This window comes from Cetorhinus maximus, chromosome 1 (assembly GCF_964194155.1).
Source record: "Cetorhinus maximus chromosome 1, sCetMax3.hap1.1, whole genome shotgun sequence".
Lineage (NCBI taxonomy): Eukaryota > Metazoa > Chordata > Chondrichthyes > Lamniformes > Cetorhinidae > Cetorhinus > Cetorhinus maximus.
This window is the reverse complement of record NC_135879.1, coordinates 2,826,055-2,843,613: the sequence shown is the minus strand read 5'-3', so window position 1 is coordinate 2,843,613 and position 17,559 is coordinate 2,826,055. Positions and strand designations below refer to the sequence as shown.

Sequence of the window (17,559 nt, the reverse complement as noted above, 5' to 3'; positions counted from 1 at the left end):
GGAATGACAACGGGGAAATGGATGGTATAAGACAAGATGGTGGAGAAAAAGGGAATCCATACAACAGGCACACAGTCCACAAGGTGGGTGGAATCACAGAATTATTACAGCACAGAAGGAGGCCATTCTGCCCAGCATGGCTGCACTATCTCTCCAAATGAGCAATTCACTAAGTGCCATTGTCCCACCCTCCCCCCTTAGCCCTGCACATTCTTCCTTTCCAGATAACAGTCTCACTCCCTTTTGAATGCTTCGATTGAACCTGCCTCCACCAGACTCTAAGGCAGTGAGTTCCAGGCCAGAACCACTCGCTGTGTGAAAAAGTTTTTTTTAATGCCACTTTCGTGTCTGGGGGTCTGGGTAATGTGAGTTGGAGTTAACCGCAGGGAACACTAAGATAATCAGGGCTAGGTTGGGACTGAGCGATTACCTGGTCACTCTCCCCCTCCACTGTTACCTCTTCCTTCACCCATTTCTCTGCTAGTGCTGTAGTCTCGGGGATCCCGTACCTCAGTCCTGCTCTGCCTCTCCCTGTTATTACAACTACTCATAACAAATGCTTCACTCCCTGCTTCTGAACTGCCATCGTACACAGACATTATAATATTATTTTACACAGATTGCAAACTCTGCAGGTTATTTTGAACTTCAAATTATTAGACTGAGCTACTCTTACATTGAATTATATAGACTGTACAGGACAGAAACAGGCCATTCGATGCTAGTGTTTATGGTCCAAAGGAGCCCTCTCCCATCCCTCTTCATCTCAACCTGTTGACTTATTCTTCATTTCCTTTCTCTTTCCTGTTTTTCTCCAGCTTCCCCTTAAATATCTCTATACTGTTCACCTCAACCATCCCCTGTGCTAAGTGAGTTCCACATTCTCACCGCTCTCTGGGGGAAGGAGTTTCTCCCGAATTCCTGGTTGGATATGTGACTGTCTCATATCGATGACTCTTATATCTCGTAATTATGCTCTATACCAGCCTCTTCCCTCTTAATTTACTTCATCTCACCCAATCAACAAAACCTCTTAATCCTTTCCCCCCCTCATGTATTTAACTTGTGGGTGGACATGAGAAGATTAACCAGGCCAAAACTCAACAGGCTCCATGCATCAAGACAAAAGAGGTGAAGATTTTGTGTTGACTACAAGTTCCTTGTGTTTGGTGTGGAGTGGTGCCCCTCACGTTATATAATCACTTGCCTTTCTCCCACAGAGAGAGATGTCTATGCTTCCTCCTGGAATATGGTTAATTGAAGGCAAGTTAAAGGAGAAGACTTGCATTTTTCTTGTGATAGGATTTGCTTGGTGTTCACACATTCCACGAAAGCGTCCATTGCTGGGAAATCTCACCTTTGTATTTGTTACCGACTTTTTCTGGTCTTCTGAAAGTTCCTCCAGATCCTTCTTGATAATTTTTGACCTCTTGGGGAGCGGGAGATTATCTTTCAAGTCTTTCTGATTGTGGACAGTAAGCTCCTGGGTAAATCTAGTTACAGGCACAAGATCAAATCAAATTATTTCTAACTGTTCTTCATAAATTATATAGAATTTACTGCACAGAAACAGGTCATTCAGGCCCAGCAGGTCCAAACCAGAGTTTATGTCCCTTCCTATTTCTGTATTCTCCTTCAGCCCCCAACACGCTCCAAGTTATCTGTTCACCTCTAATTCTGGTCTCTTATCCATCCCCGATTTTAATCGCTTCACCATTGATTGCTATGCCTTCAGCTGACAAGGCCCCAAGGTCTGGAATTCCCTCCCTACCCCTCTCTGCCCCAATTTCCTTCTTTAAGACACCCCTTAAAACCTTCCCATGTGACCTAGTTTTTGGTCTTGTCCCCTTATGCGGTTCGGTGTCACACTAATTTGCTTTATAATACTCCTGAGAAGAGGATTGGGACATTTTATTACGTTAAAGGCGCTTTATAAGTATAGTAATAGTTGTTGTTCAGGTGATGCAAGTCCCACTAGCAGGGGTGCTGACCCCTAGACAGGACCTCATACGGACTGGAAATTGAAAGCTCATTATCTGAAACTGGGCAGTGCTCCATAAACTACACCATCATCCTGTGAATATTTAATGCAAATGGAGACTAGACTCAGGGAATCAAACTTAACTCCTCATTCTCTGCATCTAAACCAAGACTGATTCTGGGGCTAAAAAGGTTAAACTACTTGGACAGGTTGGAAAGACTTGGCTCGTTGAGTATTGAAGATTAAGGGTGATATAATTGAGGTTTTTATTAAGTGAGTAGACAGTGTAGATAGAGAGAAATTAGTTCCTCTGGTCGGGGGGAGTCCAGAACAAGGGGGCAGAATCTTAAAATTCGAGCCAGGTCATTCAGGGGTGATGTCAGGAAGCACTTCCTCACACAAAGGGGAGAGGGAATTTGGAACTCTTGAGGCTAGGGTCAATTGAAAATCTCAAAACAGGTATTTGTTGGGTAAAGGTATTAGGGGTTTCAGAACCAAGATGGAAAGATGGTGTTAAGAGACAGATCAGCCATGATCTAATTGAATGATGGAACAGGTTCAACGGGCTGAATGGCCTCCTCCTGTTCCTATGTTCCAACTAATCTCCTGATCACTATGCTCAAAAATACATAGGCTGCTCATGATATTCTGATATATGAACCCAGCAGGAGGGTCCATGACAGGGATGCGCAAATGGGAAATTCATTCACGTGACCTCGTTACAAATTCAACAGTTACAATGTATCTCAGAACTGCTGGAGGATGGGGCAGGCTGCTAGACAAGTGCAGGGGCTCGTCAACTCTAGTTAAATAGATTTCATACATAAGCTGCTGCCGCCTCGCCACGGCACTGCCCCCATTGGTCACCCAACATGCCCATCATCCTTCCCACAGCCAATCAGGAAAACAGAGCAGATTCTTCATTATGTGATTAGAGGATTCTTGAGCATCACCTCAACCATCTTTTTGTTCCTCCATCTCCAGTCTTGTTTTTAAATTAAAACAGAAATGTTAAAAGGAAATTAAAATAACAAACAATATTTTCTTTAATGTCATCTATGATGTTTTTCTGCCAGGTCTTTTTTTATATATATTTCTGCAGAATCCTGGAGATTTATCTTTAATCTCTAGAGACTTCGGGCCAACCCTAGAGGGACCCCTATATAAACACAAATTCTTTTATAATTTGCATTCCTTCACCTTTCAGAAAAGCCATCAGATGTGAAATAATCGTGTTCCAGCAACTCAGCACAGGGCGGCCGTCTATCTGGGTCTATCTGCAAACATTTCTGGAAAAAAGGACAACAGTTTGCAAGAATGTCAAATGTGCAGCACTCACTTCCATCACCCATATCACTAACAATCAAATCATTTCTCATTTTAAAATAGTCTTGGACGAAACTACAAATAAAAACCTTTCACCACCTGAAACAACTATCTCAGCAAGTCAATCGAAAGAGGACATTGCTGTTCCCTTGGCATCTTATGCCACGGTTATTGGGCTGGCACACAGATCGGACATCACTGAGGAGCTGGCATCTCATCCTGTGCCCTATAGGACTTCCTCCTGCAGCCTTCAGTCTGAAGATTGGTTTTCCCTGTGACTGTCTGGAAGCGTGAGCTGACAGTGGCACAGCCAGGGCACAGGACATCTGGGACCTCAGTGAACGATGGGTCCAACCATCTATCTCCTTAACCAATGAGATTTAAAGGATTGAGATAGGAACCAAGGAATGACAGAGGAGGAAATTGGATGAATTAGAGTCGCATCAGGTCAAGGGAGAGAATAAAGAGAGAGAAAGAAAAACTGGAATGAGAGAGAGAAAAAAGACAGAAATACAAAGTGAGAAAATTTTTAAATCTTAAATTTGGCTTTTTTTTAAAAAACCTCAAACAACTATTTACTACATGTAGGAGTGAAACTCCACAGCTTAAGTTGTTCCTTTTCTCAGCTCGAGAGTTTGTTCAGCATTGCATTAACAATTATCAAGAGGTTAAAAAGATACTTGCGCTGTTAATTACCAGAATGTTCTCTGTTTTGTTCACTCTAACACAATCACATACCTTTACCAAATCTAATACCAGGACGGGGATTTCAGGATAGCGATTTTGAAGAAGTTCAATTTCTTTGATCGTGGGCAGGTGCAATCCAATAAACAACGGATTCTTGTAGAAAAGTTCCTGGTGTCTGGGTGTTAGATTACCTGGGCAGAAAAATGCAGCGTAAGGACCAAAGAAAGACTATGTCATTGAGATGCACACTGAAGTTCGTGAGGAATCAGAGATTGAAACCATGCGAATTAGAATGGACCATATGTTGAGGATTTCCAAAGAGGTCAGTAGAGGTTATTCATTTTAATAGACGGGACTCCAACATACTGATCTCTGAATTTCCAAATTCAGTCTGGGATCAAAAATTCGTAAAGATTACCCCACTTCTGTCAAAAGTTCTTCTGCAACAACGGCAGGCAGCCAGACTGAGGACTGAGAGCCTCAGTTTAACATCTCATCCGGAAACAGATTACCTGGTCCTTATTTCATTGCTGTTGGTGGGAGCTTGCTGTGCACAAATTGGTTGCCACATCTCCAAGATTACAACAGTGAATACATTTTAAAAGTGCTTCATTGGCTGTAAAGTGTTTTGGGACATCCAGAGGTTGTGAAAGGTGCTATAGGAATGTAAGATCTTTTTGTTTTAAGGAGGTCAAAAAATGATTGTAATTACCTAAGATTAGGGGCATAGGCTGATCCAAATTATTAGAAAATGCAGGTGTCAATGGTACCAGTTACTACTCTCACAGGTCATTGAGCAGTTAGTATGATGGGGCTCAGGAATAACAGAGATACGAAAATATCATATTTGCTTTGGAAATAAACAAATAACAAAGTGAAAGTGTACATCACAAACCTCCAATTCACTTTATGAAAGCTGAGTCACAATTCGGAACCAAAATTAAACGGTGCAAGCGTGTTTGGAATGTCAATATTGCAAACGCTTTCCTGTAAAGCTGACTGGATTATAAAAGTATTGGGTCTAACCGTAGGCACACTTGAATCTTTCTTACAAGGGACAGGGCTCAGCAGTTGGGATGCATTTCAAACAGCTACAACTGATCGAAACAAAAGGCCCGGAATCCATTATTTCTGCCAAATGTTGGCTGTAAATGGTTTTACTAAAATCCTGCGTTTCTGCACCCATAGCAACACATGCTGATAAAGGCTAATGTAATTTTAATACAGTCTGACAACCATTCTCTGACATTCCCTCATTGTCCAAGATCCAGCTTGCAGCTGGCAAGTCCTGAATAGCAATGCCAGCATTGCTGCTGAGAGTGAACGCTCCTCTCTGCAGCTGCGGCAAGGATCTTCTGGATGGGACAAGTGCGTAAGGATGGGAACTGAAATTTGGGCAAGAGCAGAGTCAGGCTTCGGCCCATGTGTTAAGGACACTAGCATCACCAGGACTATCCTTCAATCCTCTCCAGATCAATCCAAAGACCACACGCAAAATACTGGTCATATCTATAATCCATCCATCATGCAGCTCGTTCTCATCGTTTGGACAGTCAATGACTGAACAGAACAGCTTAGGCAGGCTAAGCATCAAATGTTGTCTCAGACTGGGGAATCTGCAGCCATTTGTACTCCTGGCACATACCCTCACTCTTCCTTGGTGTCAAGGCTTTAATCCACCTCACATTTGATTGGGTTCCTGTTGCCTTTGACTGTACCCCATTATTAACAAAAACACATGCACCAAAACTCCACTCCCTACCTCTACTTTATTGTAAGCAGAGGTGAGGAGTAATGCCCTCAACATCGAGGCAGCATTTGACCGAGTGTGGCATCAAGGAGCCCATGTAAAATTGAAGTCAATGGGAATCAGGGGGAAATCTCTCCGCTGGTTGGAATCATACCTAGCACAAAGGAAGGTGGTTGTGGTTGTTGGAGGTCAGTCATCTCAGCTCCAGGACATCACTGCAGGAGTTCCTCAGGGTAGTGTCCTCGGCCCAACCATCTTCAGCTGCTTCATCAATGACCTTCCTTCCATCATAAGGTCAGAAATTTGATGATTATTACACAATGTTCGGTATCAATCATAATTTGTGTCTGTACGCAGCATGATCTGGGGAAAATTTGGGCTTGAGCTAATAAGTGACATGTAGCATTTATGCCACACAAGTGCCAAACAATAACACATCTCCAACAAGAGAGAATCCAACCATCTGCTCTTGACACTCAATGGCATTACAATCACTGAATTACCCACTATCAACATCCTGGGGGTTACCATTGACCAGAAACTGAACTGGACTAGCCATATAAATACTGTGGCTACAAGAGCAGGTCAGAGGCTAGGAATTGTGTGACAAGTAACTCACCTCCTGACTCCCCAAAGCCTGTCCACCATCTACAAGTCACAAGTCAGGAGTGTGATGGAATACTCTCCACTTGCCTGGATGAGTGCAGCTCCAACAACACTCAAGAAGCTTGACACCATCCAGGATGAAGCAGCCCGCTTGATTGGCACCCCATCCACAAAGATTCACTCCCTCCACTACAAACGCACAGTGGCAGCAGTGTGTACCATCTACAAGATGTACTGCAGGGACTCACCAAGGCTCCTAAGACAGCACCTTCCAAACCCACAACTGCTACCATTCAGAAGGATACGGGCAGCAGACACATGGGAACACCACCACCTGGAAGTTCCCCTCCAAGCCACTCACCATCCTGACTTGGATATATAATTGCCGTTCCTTCACTGTCGCTGGGTCAAAATCCTGGATCTCCCTCCCTAACAGCACTGTTCAAGAAGGCAGCTCACCACCACCTTCTCAAGGGCAATAAGGGATGGGCAATAAACACTGGCCCAGCCAGCGACACCCACATCCTGAGGATGAATTGCAAAAAATATTAAATGTCACAATCAGAGGAAAGGGAATGTGAAGAAACTGAATTGTCTGATTGTTTTTAATGATGCTCTCCAATTCAAATCAAAAGACAGAATCAGGCAGCCCCTTATCAGTTTATCAGTTCTCTCACATGATCCATTCTTGAGAGTTAAAGTATTGGACTCACCCAAACACTTGGTGATGTGATATAACTGATCAATATCAGAATCTCCAGGAAAAAGCGGCTCTCCCGTCAGCATCTCTGTTACCAGGCAACCAACAGCCCAAACATCCACAGATCTGAAACAGACAATGGCAAAAGTACAGATCACATGCTCACTATTTACATCATCTGGAGAACAGGTTTAATTGTGAAGTCTCACGAAAGTACAATAATTCTCATAACATTATTATGATTTATTGTATAAGTAGATTAATATTGGGGTTTGGATATATCTCTGCATGTGTGTGTGTGGGATTGAATTGAATTGGGGACAGCTGGTCTGGAGGTTTTGACTCATCAAAAGAAGTTCAGTTTGAAATTAGGGCACACATCTCAAAATAAATACAAATTGCAAAACTGTTGTGATAGTGGAATCAAGTTTCCCTCTGGATTTGATCTGCCTGGCACATATCATCTGCCATGTCATAACAGAAGTGATGCATTTTGGACAGAAGAATGCGGTCAGTCTATTACGAGCTCAAAGACGACAGTGCATCTAGTGTAATGTCTTTACTGAACTGGTTGTAACATGACTCCCCCCATCCCTGCGCCTCATGGCAAAGGTCACATGACAAACCAGATAGGGCATGTAGTAATGATTGCATTTCAAAACCCAAACATCCCCCTTTTCAAAATAACAAAAGGCAAATGTGTAACTGTGAGTTACCCAAGTTACCCACTAGACCACAACTGCCCTCAAGCATTAACAAACTGTTCGTTATTCTAGTCATCAAGAAATTGAGCAAATCCAGCACAGACGTTTATAAGGCAATCCTCAAGTGGAGAAACACGCTGACTGAAGGCATGGAAAGTAGTCTAGTCCAAAGACTAATGTCACACCGCACACAAACTACTCTTCCAGTAGCAAAAAAGCTACTGAAGCCAGGAGTAGTAACAGGCGTGAGTGAAAAATATCAAGATGAAACAGCAGAAAGCCAAATTTCATTTCTGCCCATCCATTGCATACAGTCATTAAATTGTACAGGTCTCTTAATGGTATGCATGCATGGTATCAATGGCTGTTTGTCTGGGTGAGGTTCCTTCTCCAAGAAGTGTCATTCCCATGGCACTTGTTGCCGTGGTAACTGTTGTTTTTTTTTGTATTTCCAAAGCAATATTTATTGCTATAATTTCATAAACATTGTACAAGTTTGATCAAAGCACACAGTATGCCTCCAGATGATGGTCATTCTTCTGTAACCCATTTCATTCAGTGGTGCTTCACCTGATTCTAGCACAAGCCCATGTCCCTCAGTCGTGGTGTCAATGTCCTTGACTTGAAGATTCGTCTTTTACTGTCTCTTTACCTCCATATGATATCTTGTAGGACAAGGCGGCCGTGATAGCTAAACTCGGCTATAATTCCCGATAATCAATAGCATAGGGTTTCCTTAATGACCACCATTCTGCAATAGCGCGACCAGCCATTGTTTCTTCGCTGCTTCAGCAATTGTCGTTGTTGATCCATTTCCATTGTTGGGTACCGGTGGACCTCTGGGGGTGATGGTTGTTCTGTATTCTGTGCAGCTGGTGAGATCCCATCTTCCTGATCGGCCGCCGGCAGAGAAGGAACAGCTTCTCTAGTTGTGCGTATATGCCTGCGGTTACGCCGGTATATTTGGTCGTTCACTTCCACCACATATGATCGAGATAACAACTGCTCTATGCATGTGCCAAGCTGTCTTGTGGGCTGACTCCTGTTGAGAGCACTGAAGGTTTGTACCCTGCCTGGCTCTCCAATGCTCAGCTCTGGCAATGGTTTGGCAGTTTTGTCAAAATGAAATTTGGCTTTCTGCCGTTTCATCTTGATATTTTTCACTCGCGCCTGTTACTACTCCTGGCATCAGTAGCTTTTTTGCTATTGGAAGAGTAGTTTGTGTGCATGTGACATTAGCCTTTGGACTGGACTACTTTCCATGTTTTCAGTCAGTGTGTTTCTCTACTCGAGGATTGCCTTGTACACATCTGTGCTAGATTTGCTCGAGTTCTTGATTATTCCTTTGGCGATTTTTACTGTTGCCTCAGACTTTCCATCCAACTGGGGATAGTGCGGAGATAATGTATGGTGTTGAGTTTCCTAATCCTTTGTGAAGTGGCTGAATTCTTCACTTGTGAACTGAGGGCCATCGTCACTCATCGCAATGTCTGGAATACTGCACTGATTGAGGTGTGCTTTCAGGTATTCTTCTATTTCTCCTCGCATTGTTGAAGTCAGCTGGTCTAACTCCCAGTAGTCAGAGTAGTAGTCCACAGTGACAAGATAATCAGTTCCTGCGAGAGTGAAGAGGTCTACTCCCAGCTTCATCCATGGTTTGTCTGGGATGTCATGCATCATCAGCGGCTCTCTCACTTTTTAGCTTGGTATTTGTTACATGCACCGCACTGGCTGATGTGGTATTTAATTTCATTGCTCATGTTTGGCCAGTAGAGCACTCCTCTTGCCTTCCTCAGACTTGAAACAATCCCTTGATGGCTAGCATGGATGGGCTTCAGGATCTCTCCTCTCATCTCCTTAGGGATAATGACTCTATTTCTTTTGTACAAGATGTCATCTTGGGCTGTCAATTCATCTCAGTATGCCAATATGCTCTTGTGACCATAGGTGTCCTTGATGCTCTCAAGCCATCCTTTCATCACTACTTCTTGCAGCACTTGGAGAGTTTGCTTGATTTGCAATAGGTGTTTGCCTGTCAGATTCAATGTCTCCGCTGGGTCGATGCTTTTCAGATCATGTCGAGCTGCTGCTTCATATTGAACCTGGAAGATTTCACATTCTGTTGTGGCAGCCTCAACTTTCTTCCCAGGGAGTGCTGCTCTCAACAGCATGTCAGCGACATACGCCTGTTTCCCTTGCTTGTATGTCACATCCAGGTGATATCCCTGTAAACAAAGTAACATTCTTTGCAGATGTTTTGGAGCAGAGAGTTGCTTGTGGTCAGATTCCACTGTTATTTTGTCTCTCCTAGGCAGGTATTGATGAAAATGCTCACACGCAGAAACAATAGCCAGGCACTCGTTCTTGATATGAGGGTAGCGTCATTCAATTTGCATTAACGCTCTGGATGCAAATGCAACTGGTTGTCCTTGCTGCATTAGGGTTACTCCAAGACCTGTCTCACTGGCACCACACAGCAAAGGGACCTCATCATTGACTTCATAGCACTTTAGCACTGATGCTGTCATCACTAGTTGTTTGATCTTAGTGAACGCTGCTTCTTGTCCTGTTCCCCAATACCACTGCCCATCCTTGGCTGTGAACTGGTGCAGTGATTCACACTCCAATGACAAATTAGGCAAAAAGTTTCCTAAATAGTTCATGAATCCAATAAATCATCGCTGCATCACTGCCTACAGCTCTCACCTTGTCAGGATCCGGGTGAAGACTTTTTGCTGTCTGTACCTGACCTATGTACTTGGCTTCAGGCAGCTTCAGTTGCAACTTTTTCTTAGTCAGTTTCAGGTTCATCTCTCTGATTGTGATCAGCTATCGTTTCTCTCATTGTGTCTCCACATCCATAGACCAGCAGATCATCCACTGTGGCTTCCGCTCCGGGGAGATCACTGACTATCTCACGCTGTCGGCGTTGACACTCTACTGGAGCCATGTCAACATAAACTGAATGGTACAATTTTAAATGAACAGAGAGACCCAGAGGTTTAAGTACAAAAATTGTTGAAGGTTGTAGGACAAGTTGAAAAGGCTGTATAAAAAACATGTGAGATCATTGACTTTAGTAACAGAGGTGTAAAATATAAAAGCAAGGAAGTTATACAAAAGCTTTTATAAATGTTACAGCTGGAGGATTGTGTCCAATTCTGGGCTTCACACTTTAGGAAGGATGTCAAGGCCTTGGGAAGGTGCAGAGGAGGATTTACTGGAATGGTTCCAGGGATAGGGGACTTCAGTCAATGTGGAGAGACTGGAGAAGCCGGGATTGTTCTCCTTAGAGCAGAGAAGGCGAAGGGGAGGTTTAATAGAGGTGCTCAAAATGATAAAGGGTTTTGATAGAGTAAATCAGGAAGAGTGACGACACTGCAGGAAGAGCTAGTGGAAAAATACAAAGCTGGATGTGGGATTGTTCAACGAGGAATGGGATTTTTGGAAGCCCTGAGTCCTTATTCAGGGATAACCCACGGTTATGAGCGTGGGCCTGACACATACTTAGAATGGGCAGTGCAGTTCTACATAACCTTTTCACTAACTTTAGTATAGTCCCTTCCCAGTCTAGCGAGAGATGCAAATACGTTTATTCTAGGGAACCACAATAATATGCTGGCATCAGTCCAGTGATTCAGGATACTTAAAAGCAGAGAGGAACTGAAAGTTACTGTACCTGAACAATGGACAGTGAGGACATTATGCTGAAGTTGTTTTGATTATGGGAACATTCTGTGCCCTTTAATTTGATTCTAAGATGCTGCAAATCTATCGAGATGAAAGCTCTACGGTGTATATGGGCAGTCAGCTGATTTGCTTCATTTGAGCCCAAATCTCTCAGCATTGATGTGCTCAATGTTCGAGGCACTAACATGATCAGTGGGGGAGGGTGCACAACACCAGCTTTCTCCCTGGCATTTGTAACGGCCAAACTTCCACCAATTCTCCCCATTTCCAAGGCCTTAATCCTCTTGCTGCACCTCCCAGAATCTAATGGATACTCTCCTTTTTGAGACACTTGACAGCCTCCTTCAAAGCTGCCTCGCTTGTTTAAGAGATAGAGAAAACAGGACACAGCGTTAGCATCAAGCATTCCTGGAAACTACACCAGGGCGGGAATTTTCCCACTTGGTGAGTGGGGGTGGGGCCCACTCACCCAGGCGTAAAATGACGCGCGGTGACGTCAGGTTTGCATCCCAACGTCACCACGCGCCATTTAGATTTTCAGTTTGGCGGGCGCGCACACTGGAGTCGGCTGTGCACCCGCCGAACTGTCAAAGGCCTATTAAGGTCTGTTAAAAACTAATTAAAACAGTTAAATGAGCTGCCCGTCCAACCTTAAGGTTGTCGGGCGGGTGAAGGGCCCAGGCGGCCTTCGCATTTTTCATGGAACCTCATCCACGGGCGGGACGAGGTTTCAAATAATGTTTTAAAATTCAATAAAAATTATTTTAAAAATTCATTAACACGTCCCAGCTCATGTGACACTGTCACATGAGGGGACATGATTTAAAAGTTTTTTTTTTCCTTTATTTAAATTTTAAAACCTTAAACTGATCTTCCTGAGGTACCTCCGTGCCTCAGGGAGGTCTCTGCGCTCTTTCACCCGCAGGCCCTGACTCAGAGAATACCCCTCCCCACCCGCACAGGGAGCGCTCAGCGCTTCCGGGCATGCGTCACGCTGGGTGGGCCTTAATTGGCCAGCCCGCATAAAATGGCGGCGCGGACCCGATCGGGAGCGCCCACCCCCGCACATCTTCCCCGATGGGGGGAAAATTCAGCCCCAGCAAATTTAAAATTCCCTCTCTTCTAACAATGTGTTTCAACAACAACAACATTACAACACCCCTCACTATAATTAACTGATGAGTTTCAACGGTTACACTGTGTCATGTTTAATGCTCATACTCTCTGGGAGTCAGCTGTGCCTCACTTGGTAACTCTCCGAGCTCTGAGTCAGAAGGTTTTGGGTTCAAATCCCACTCCAAGAGGCTTGAGCACATAATAAAGGCCATGTTCCTCTCTGTGCCGTACTGAGGGAGTGCTGCACTGTCGAAATGCTGCCTTTCAGATGTCCAACCGAGACCTTGTCTGTTCGCCCTCTCTCAGGTGGATGGATGTAAAAAATCACTTCCCATTACTTAGAACAGAAAAGGAGGAGGCAACAATTACACTTTGCATTTATATAGCACCTATAATGAATGTACAGTGTCCCAAGATGCTTCACAAGAGCCTAACCAATCAAAATGTAACCAGGAGATTAGGACAGGTGTCCAAAGGCTTGTTGAAAGAGGTCGGTTTTAGGGAGCATCTTAAAGAGGGGAGAAAGAGGCGGAGAAGTTTAGGGAGGGTATTCCAGAGTTTAGGGCCCAGGAAGATGGCTCCCTATGGTGGAGCAATTCAAATCAGGGGTGAGGTAGAGGTGAGAATTGGAAGCCAGGTCTCAGAGGGGTGTGGGACCAGAGGAGACCACAGAGACAGGGGGAGGGGCAAGGTCATGGAGGGATTTGAAGAAGAGCAGGTGAGTTCTTCCCAGAGTCCTGGGTCAAAATTTATCCCTCAATCATCACCTGATAAACAGACTACCTGCTCATTGCTGTTTGTGGGAGCTTGCTGTGCACAAACTGACTACAGCAACGCCTACATTGCAAAAGTAGTTTATTGGCTGTAAAATGCTTTGGCATGTCCTCAGATCATGTTAGGCACTACATAAATGTAAGCTGTTGTTTAGTATTTGTTAAGAATATTTTTTTTGCTGTAAACCTGAACACAGAAACTTTACAGATTGTAAAAAGAAGAGATTTCCTCAGGTTAATGTGGGTTTGGTTTCAAACCAGGTCCTCAAAGTGTGTTCATCTGAGGAATGAGCTAATTAGTGGCTTAAATGTTGATATTAATTAAAGGATTTGATAAAGTAAATACTAGAGAAGTTATTTCCATTGGTGGTGGGGGGGTGTCCAGATCAGGGGGGAACATTTTTTTACTCTTTCATGGGATGTGGGCATCACTGGCAAGGTCAGCATTTGTTGCCCATCCCTAATTACCCTTGAACTGAGTGGCTTGCTAGGCCATTTCAAAGGGCAGTTAAGAGTCAACCACATTGCTGTGGGTCTGGGTCTGGAGTCACATGTAGGCCAGACCAGGTAAGGGCAGCAGATTTTCCTTCCCCAAAGGGCATTAGTGAACCAGATGGGTTTTTTTAAACAATCAGTGACAGTTTCATGGTTACCATCACTAAGACTAGCTTTCAATTCCAGATTTTTATTAATTGCATTTAAATTCCACCAGCTGCCATTTGAACTCATGTCCCCTGAGCATTAGCCTGGGTCTCTGGATTATAGGTCCAGTGACAGTTCCACTAAACCACCATCTCCCCCAACAATGGTAAAGTTAGCTAGGTTGTTTCAGATTGAAGCACCTCTTTATACAAATGTTGAGGAGAGTCAACTGGAGCTTGCAAGACTGATTGACAGATTTTAATTAATTAAGGGTTCAAAGACGAGCAAATGAATTTGAGATACAGATGAGTCATAATCTAATTGAAAGGCGGAATGGTCTTGAGGGTCTGAATGGCCTCCTACTATTCAATGTTTGTTCATTTGACACCTACTCTCTCCCTCCATTTGCCCTCCTTTGAATTTAATGCTGAGCAGGGGAAAGGCAGAAAGATAGAAAGTGAGAATGTTGTGTGGTTGGGTTTTGGACAGTTGCTGTTTAGGAGTGATTTCCTCACTCTGTTAGCCACTCTGAGATACTTACTTGCCGTACTTGGTATCTCCGACTAAAAGTTCAGGGGCCCGGTACCAACGAGTTGCTACATAGTCAGTGTAAACCTCCCCTGGGGCTGCAAGCGTTCGCGCAAAACCAAAATCGCACAACTTAACAACCCCAGAGTGAGACACTAATATGTTTTCTGGTTTAATATCACGGTGAATGATCTGAAAGGAAACAGATGGCAGTTTAAACATGTTGAATATGCCAGTTGCTTTTTAATCCATTCTCGCTCCCTCAAATCTCTGCCCAATACTTCCAACAATTCCTGCACGCTATTTATCTCTCTAGATATAGTTCATTCCTCACAGTTAACTGGTTAAATCAAAACACTTTCTAGTTTTAAACCTGAGTTGTTGCCACCTGTGATAACCTCAGAATATGTTAACCTCTATAAAAGTAGAATCCAGGTAGTGGTCACGGGTTTGGAAGGTGCTGTTGAAGGAGCCTTGGAGAGTTGTTGCAGTGCATCTTGTAGGTGGTACACACACTGCTGCTACCATGCAACGGTGGTGGAGGGAGTGAATGTTTGCGGATGGGGTGCCAATCAAGCGGGGCTGCTTTGTCCTGGATGGTGTCGAGCTTCTTGAGTATTGTTAGAGCTGCACTTATCCAGGCAAGTGGAAAGTATTCCATCACACTCCTGACCTGTGCCTTGTGGACAGGCTTTGGGGAGCCAGGAGGTGAATTATTTACACATTGAGACAGGGATTGTGTATTGCTTTAATTAATGAAGTGACTGACTATACTGAGTGTAATGAAGGACTGATTATTCTGAATGATTGGTGTTTTGTTTGCAAAGCTTACAAAGCTTGATCTCAATCAGTCTTTGTCTGCTGTCAGGCTATGAGCCTTATGAAGATCGAGAGAGCAGAGAGACTCTGTGTATTTCAGGACACCACACTCACATTGTGGCTGTGACAGAAAGCCATCCCTCGCAGGATCTGAATCAGATATTTTCGAACTTTGTCATACTCTAACCCATTTGGGAACTGCTCCAGATCATCCAATACCGTGTGGTCCACAAACTCAAAGACCAGGTACCAGCGTTTTTTCCTCTTGCACACTTCGAGCAGGTTGACCAGGTTCTCATGTCGAAGTTGCTGATAAAACAAGAACGGAAAAGAGATGAGTTTCTCCTGAAGGGTTTGTAGGTTTGCGGGCAAACTCTGAAATGTGTTCACAGCTACACGCAACGCAGAACAAGTGAAGAGGGCACATAAATAATAATAACAGGGAATGTTGGAAAAACTCGGCAGGTCTGGCAGCATCTGTGGAGTGGGAAACAAGAGTTAACGTTTCAAGTCTGTATCACTCTTCTTCAGAACTGAAGAGAACACATGTCCCATTAGGGACAGGGCAGCTTGTCAGTTTTAAAAAAAAGATACTGGTACATCTTAAGGGTGACTAAGGATAAATAATAACTGCCTTTCCTACATCCATAAACAAATACAAAATAAATACAAAATGCCATAAAGGTATAAAAGGTGTTATGAAAATCAAACTTATTTTGCTCGGGTAAACCAGGTCTGTAGTCACATATTTCATGTTTTTGATCTGCTAACATGAACCGAAGAATCATATAATCTCACAGCTCAGAAAGAGGCCATTCAGCCCATTGTGCCTGTAAAAGTCAACAGTGAAATCCTTTGAGACTGCATCCATGCCAAATTCATTATCCTTCCTGACCTCCCTGAGAAAATCTGGAATGGTGACCAGTCCATTGTCCCTCATTCCCTTGCCTCTGTCGTTTATCTTAATGGTGCCACTCTCTTCTGCTTCCATTCCTACAGCTGTTACAACTTCTAGGATCATACAACACAGAAGGAGACCATTCAGCCCATTGTGCCTGTACTGGTTCTTTCAAAGAGCTATCCAATTAGTCCCACTCCCCACCGCTTTTTCCCCCTTTTTTTTTCTTCTTTTTCAGTACTTATCCAATTCCCTTTAGAAAGTTTCCATTTTATTGGATATTGGGCAAAGCAAGAAGTGGTTAGTTTTGTTTTTTTACTATTAATCTTATTATAAAATGCAACATGCCATGCTATCAATGCCTCAGGAAGGTTAAGGTCTGGTTACTGGTATATGCTTCCAGGTTAACCTAATGGAACACTGAGACACAATTGTCCAGTTAAAACCAGGCCACTGTATCTCTTGGCATCACAAATTCATCAAGATCAACAAGAAAATCTCCTGCCAAATTTCCAGAGAAGACCCTAAAGTCATTGGTCAGGTATTGTGAGGAACAAGGTATAACAATAAGTTTAACTTACATTTGTATTTGTGTGTTAAGAAGGGTGGAACATGATTTCAGTTTTGTTGAGTTTTTTGTGAGCTTGGTGCCGGGAAGTCGGGAGGGCCTCCTAGCAAAAAGGTCAGGTTTTCTGGATTTGTTTGTGTACTTGCATTTTAATGAGGTTTTACGACCTTTGAAGTGAAGAGATGGTTTACAAAGAGGTTAGTAGTTTAGTGATTTTGGGAAAAAACACAAAGTAGTAAAAACTGTGCTAGTGACAGGGACCCAGTGACACACAGAAACAGAGAAAGACAGAAAAGAAGTTCAGAGTGTGTATGTCAGGGACGGAAGATGGGAGTTCTAAGCTCTTCTGATAAGAAATTCTGCAAGGCCGCTGGGGGACTGAGTTTAGGGAATTCACATTTTTGCTCTGCAGTTGAAGTAACAGTGAGTTTAGAATGCAGTTGTAGGTGTCTCAGGGAGAGATATCAGCTGGGGAAAAGCACCTAGTGAATGCTCAGAAATGGGACAGAAGAAAACTGTTTGCATCTGGGTCAGCCCAAGCAAGAAGCCATGGTGTTGAGAAAATGGTAAATCTTCACTAGGGTTTCGTGTCTGTAAGGGTATTGTGGGAATAAAAGGAATAGTGTGCGTTTGAATCACTTTCTGGTGTTTGTATTGAGATCTTTCCAATCTTTTTGTCTGGTGTAATATAGTTCATTTGTCCTTGTTAATAAATTTTTATCCTTTATGTTAAAAGTCCATCAGTAAACTCCTGTGAATTTGTTCAGTAAC

General features: G+C 43.5%; 1 protein-coding gene across 1 annotated transcript in view; it reads right to left on the bottom strand.

Annotated features, from left to right (window-relative positions):
* LOC144688809 (cyclin-dependent kinase-like 2) overlaps nt 1-17,559 on the bottom strand; it is a 54,850-nt gene that overhangs the window by 17,793 nt on the left and 19,498 nt on the right. The window contains exons 3-8 of the mRNA XM_078555775.1: nt 15,437-15,631; nt 14,517-14,695; nt 7,064-7,176; nt 4,046-4,185; nt 3,182-3,270; nt 1,358-1,493 (exon numbers count right to left, since the gene is read on the bottom strand). Coding sequence (XP_078411901.1) covers nt 1,358-1,493; nt 3,182-3,270; nt 4,046-4,185; nt 7,064-7,176; nt 14,517-14,695; nt 15,437-15,631 — 852 coding nt within the window. The remainder of the gene's footprint in view (nt 1-1,357; nt 1,494-3,181; nt 3,271-4,045; nt 4,186-7,063; nt 7,177-14,516; nt 14,696-15,436; nt 15,632-17,559) is intronic.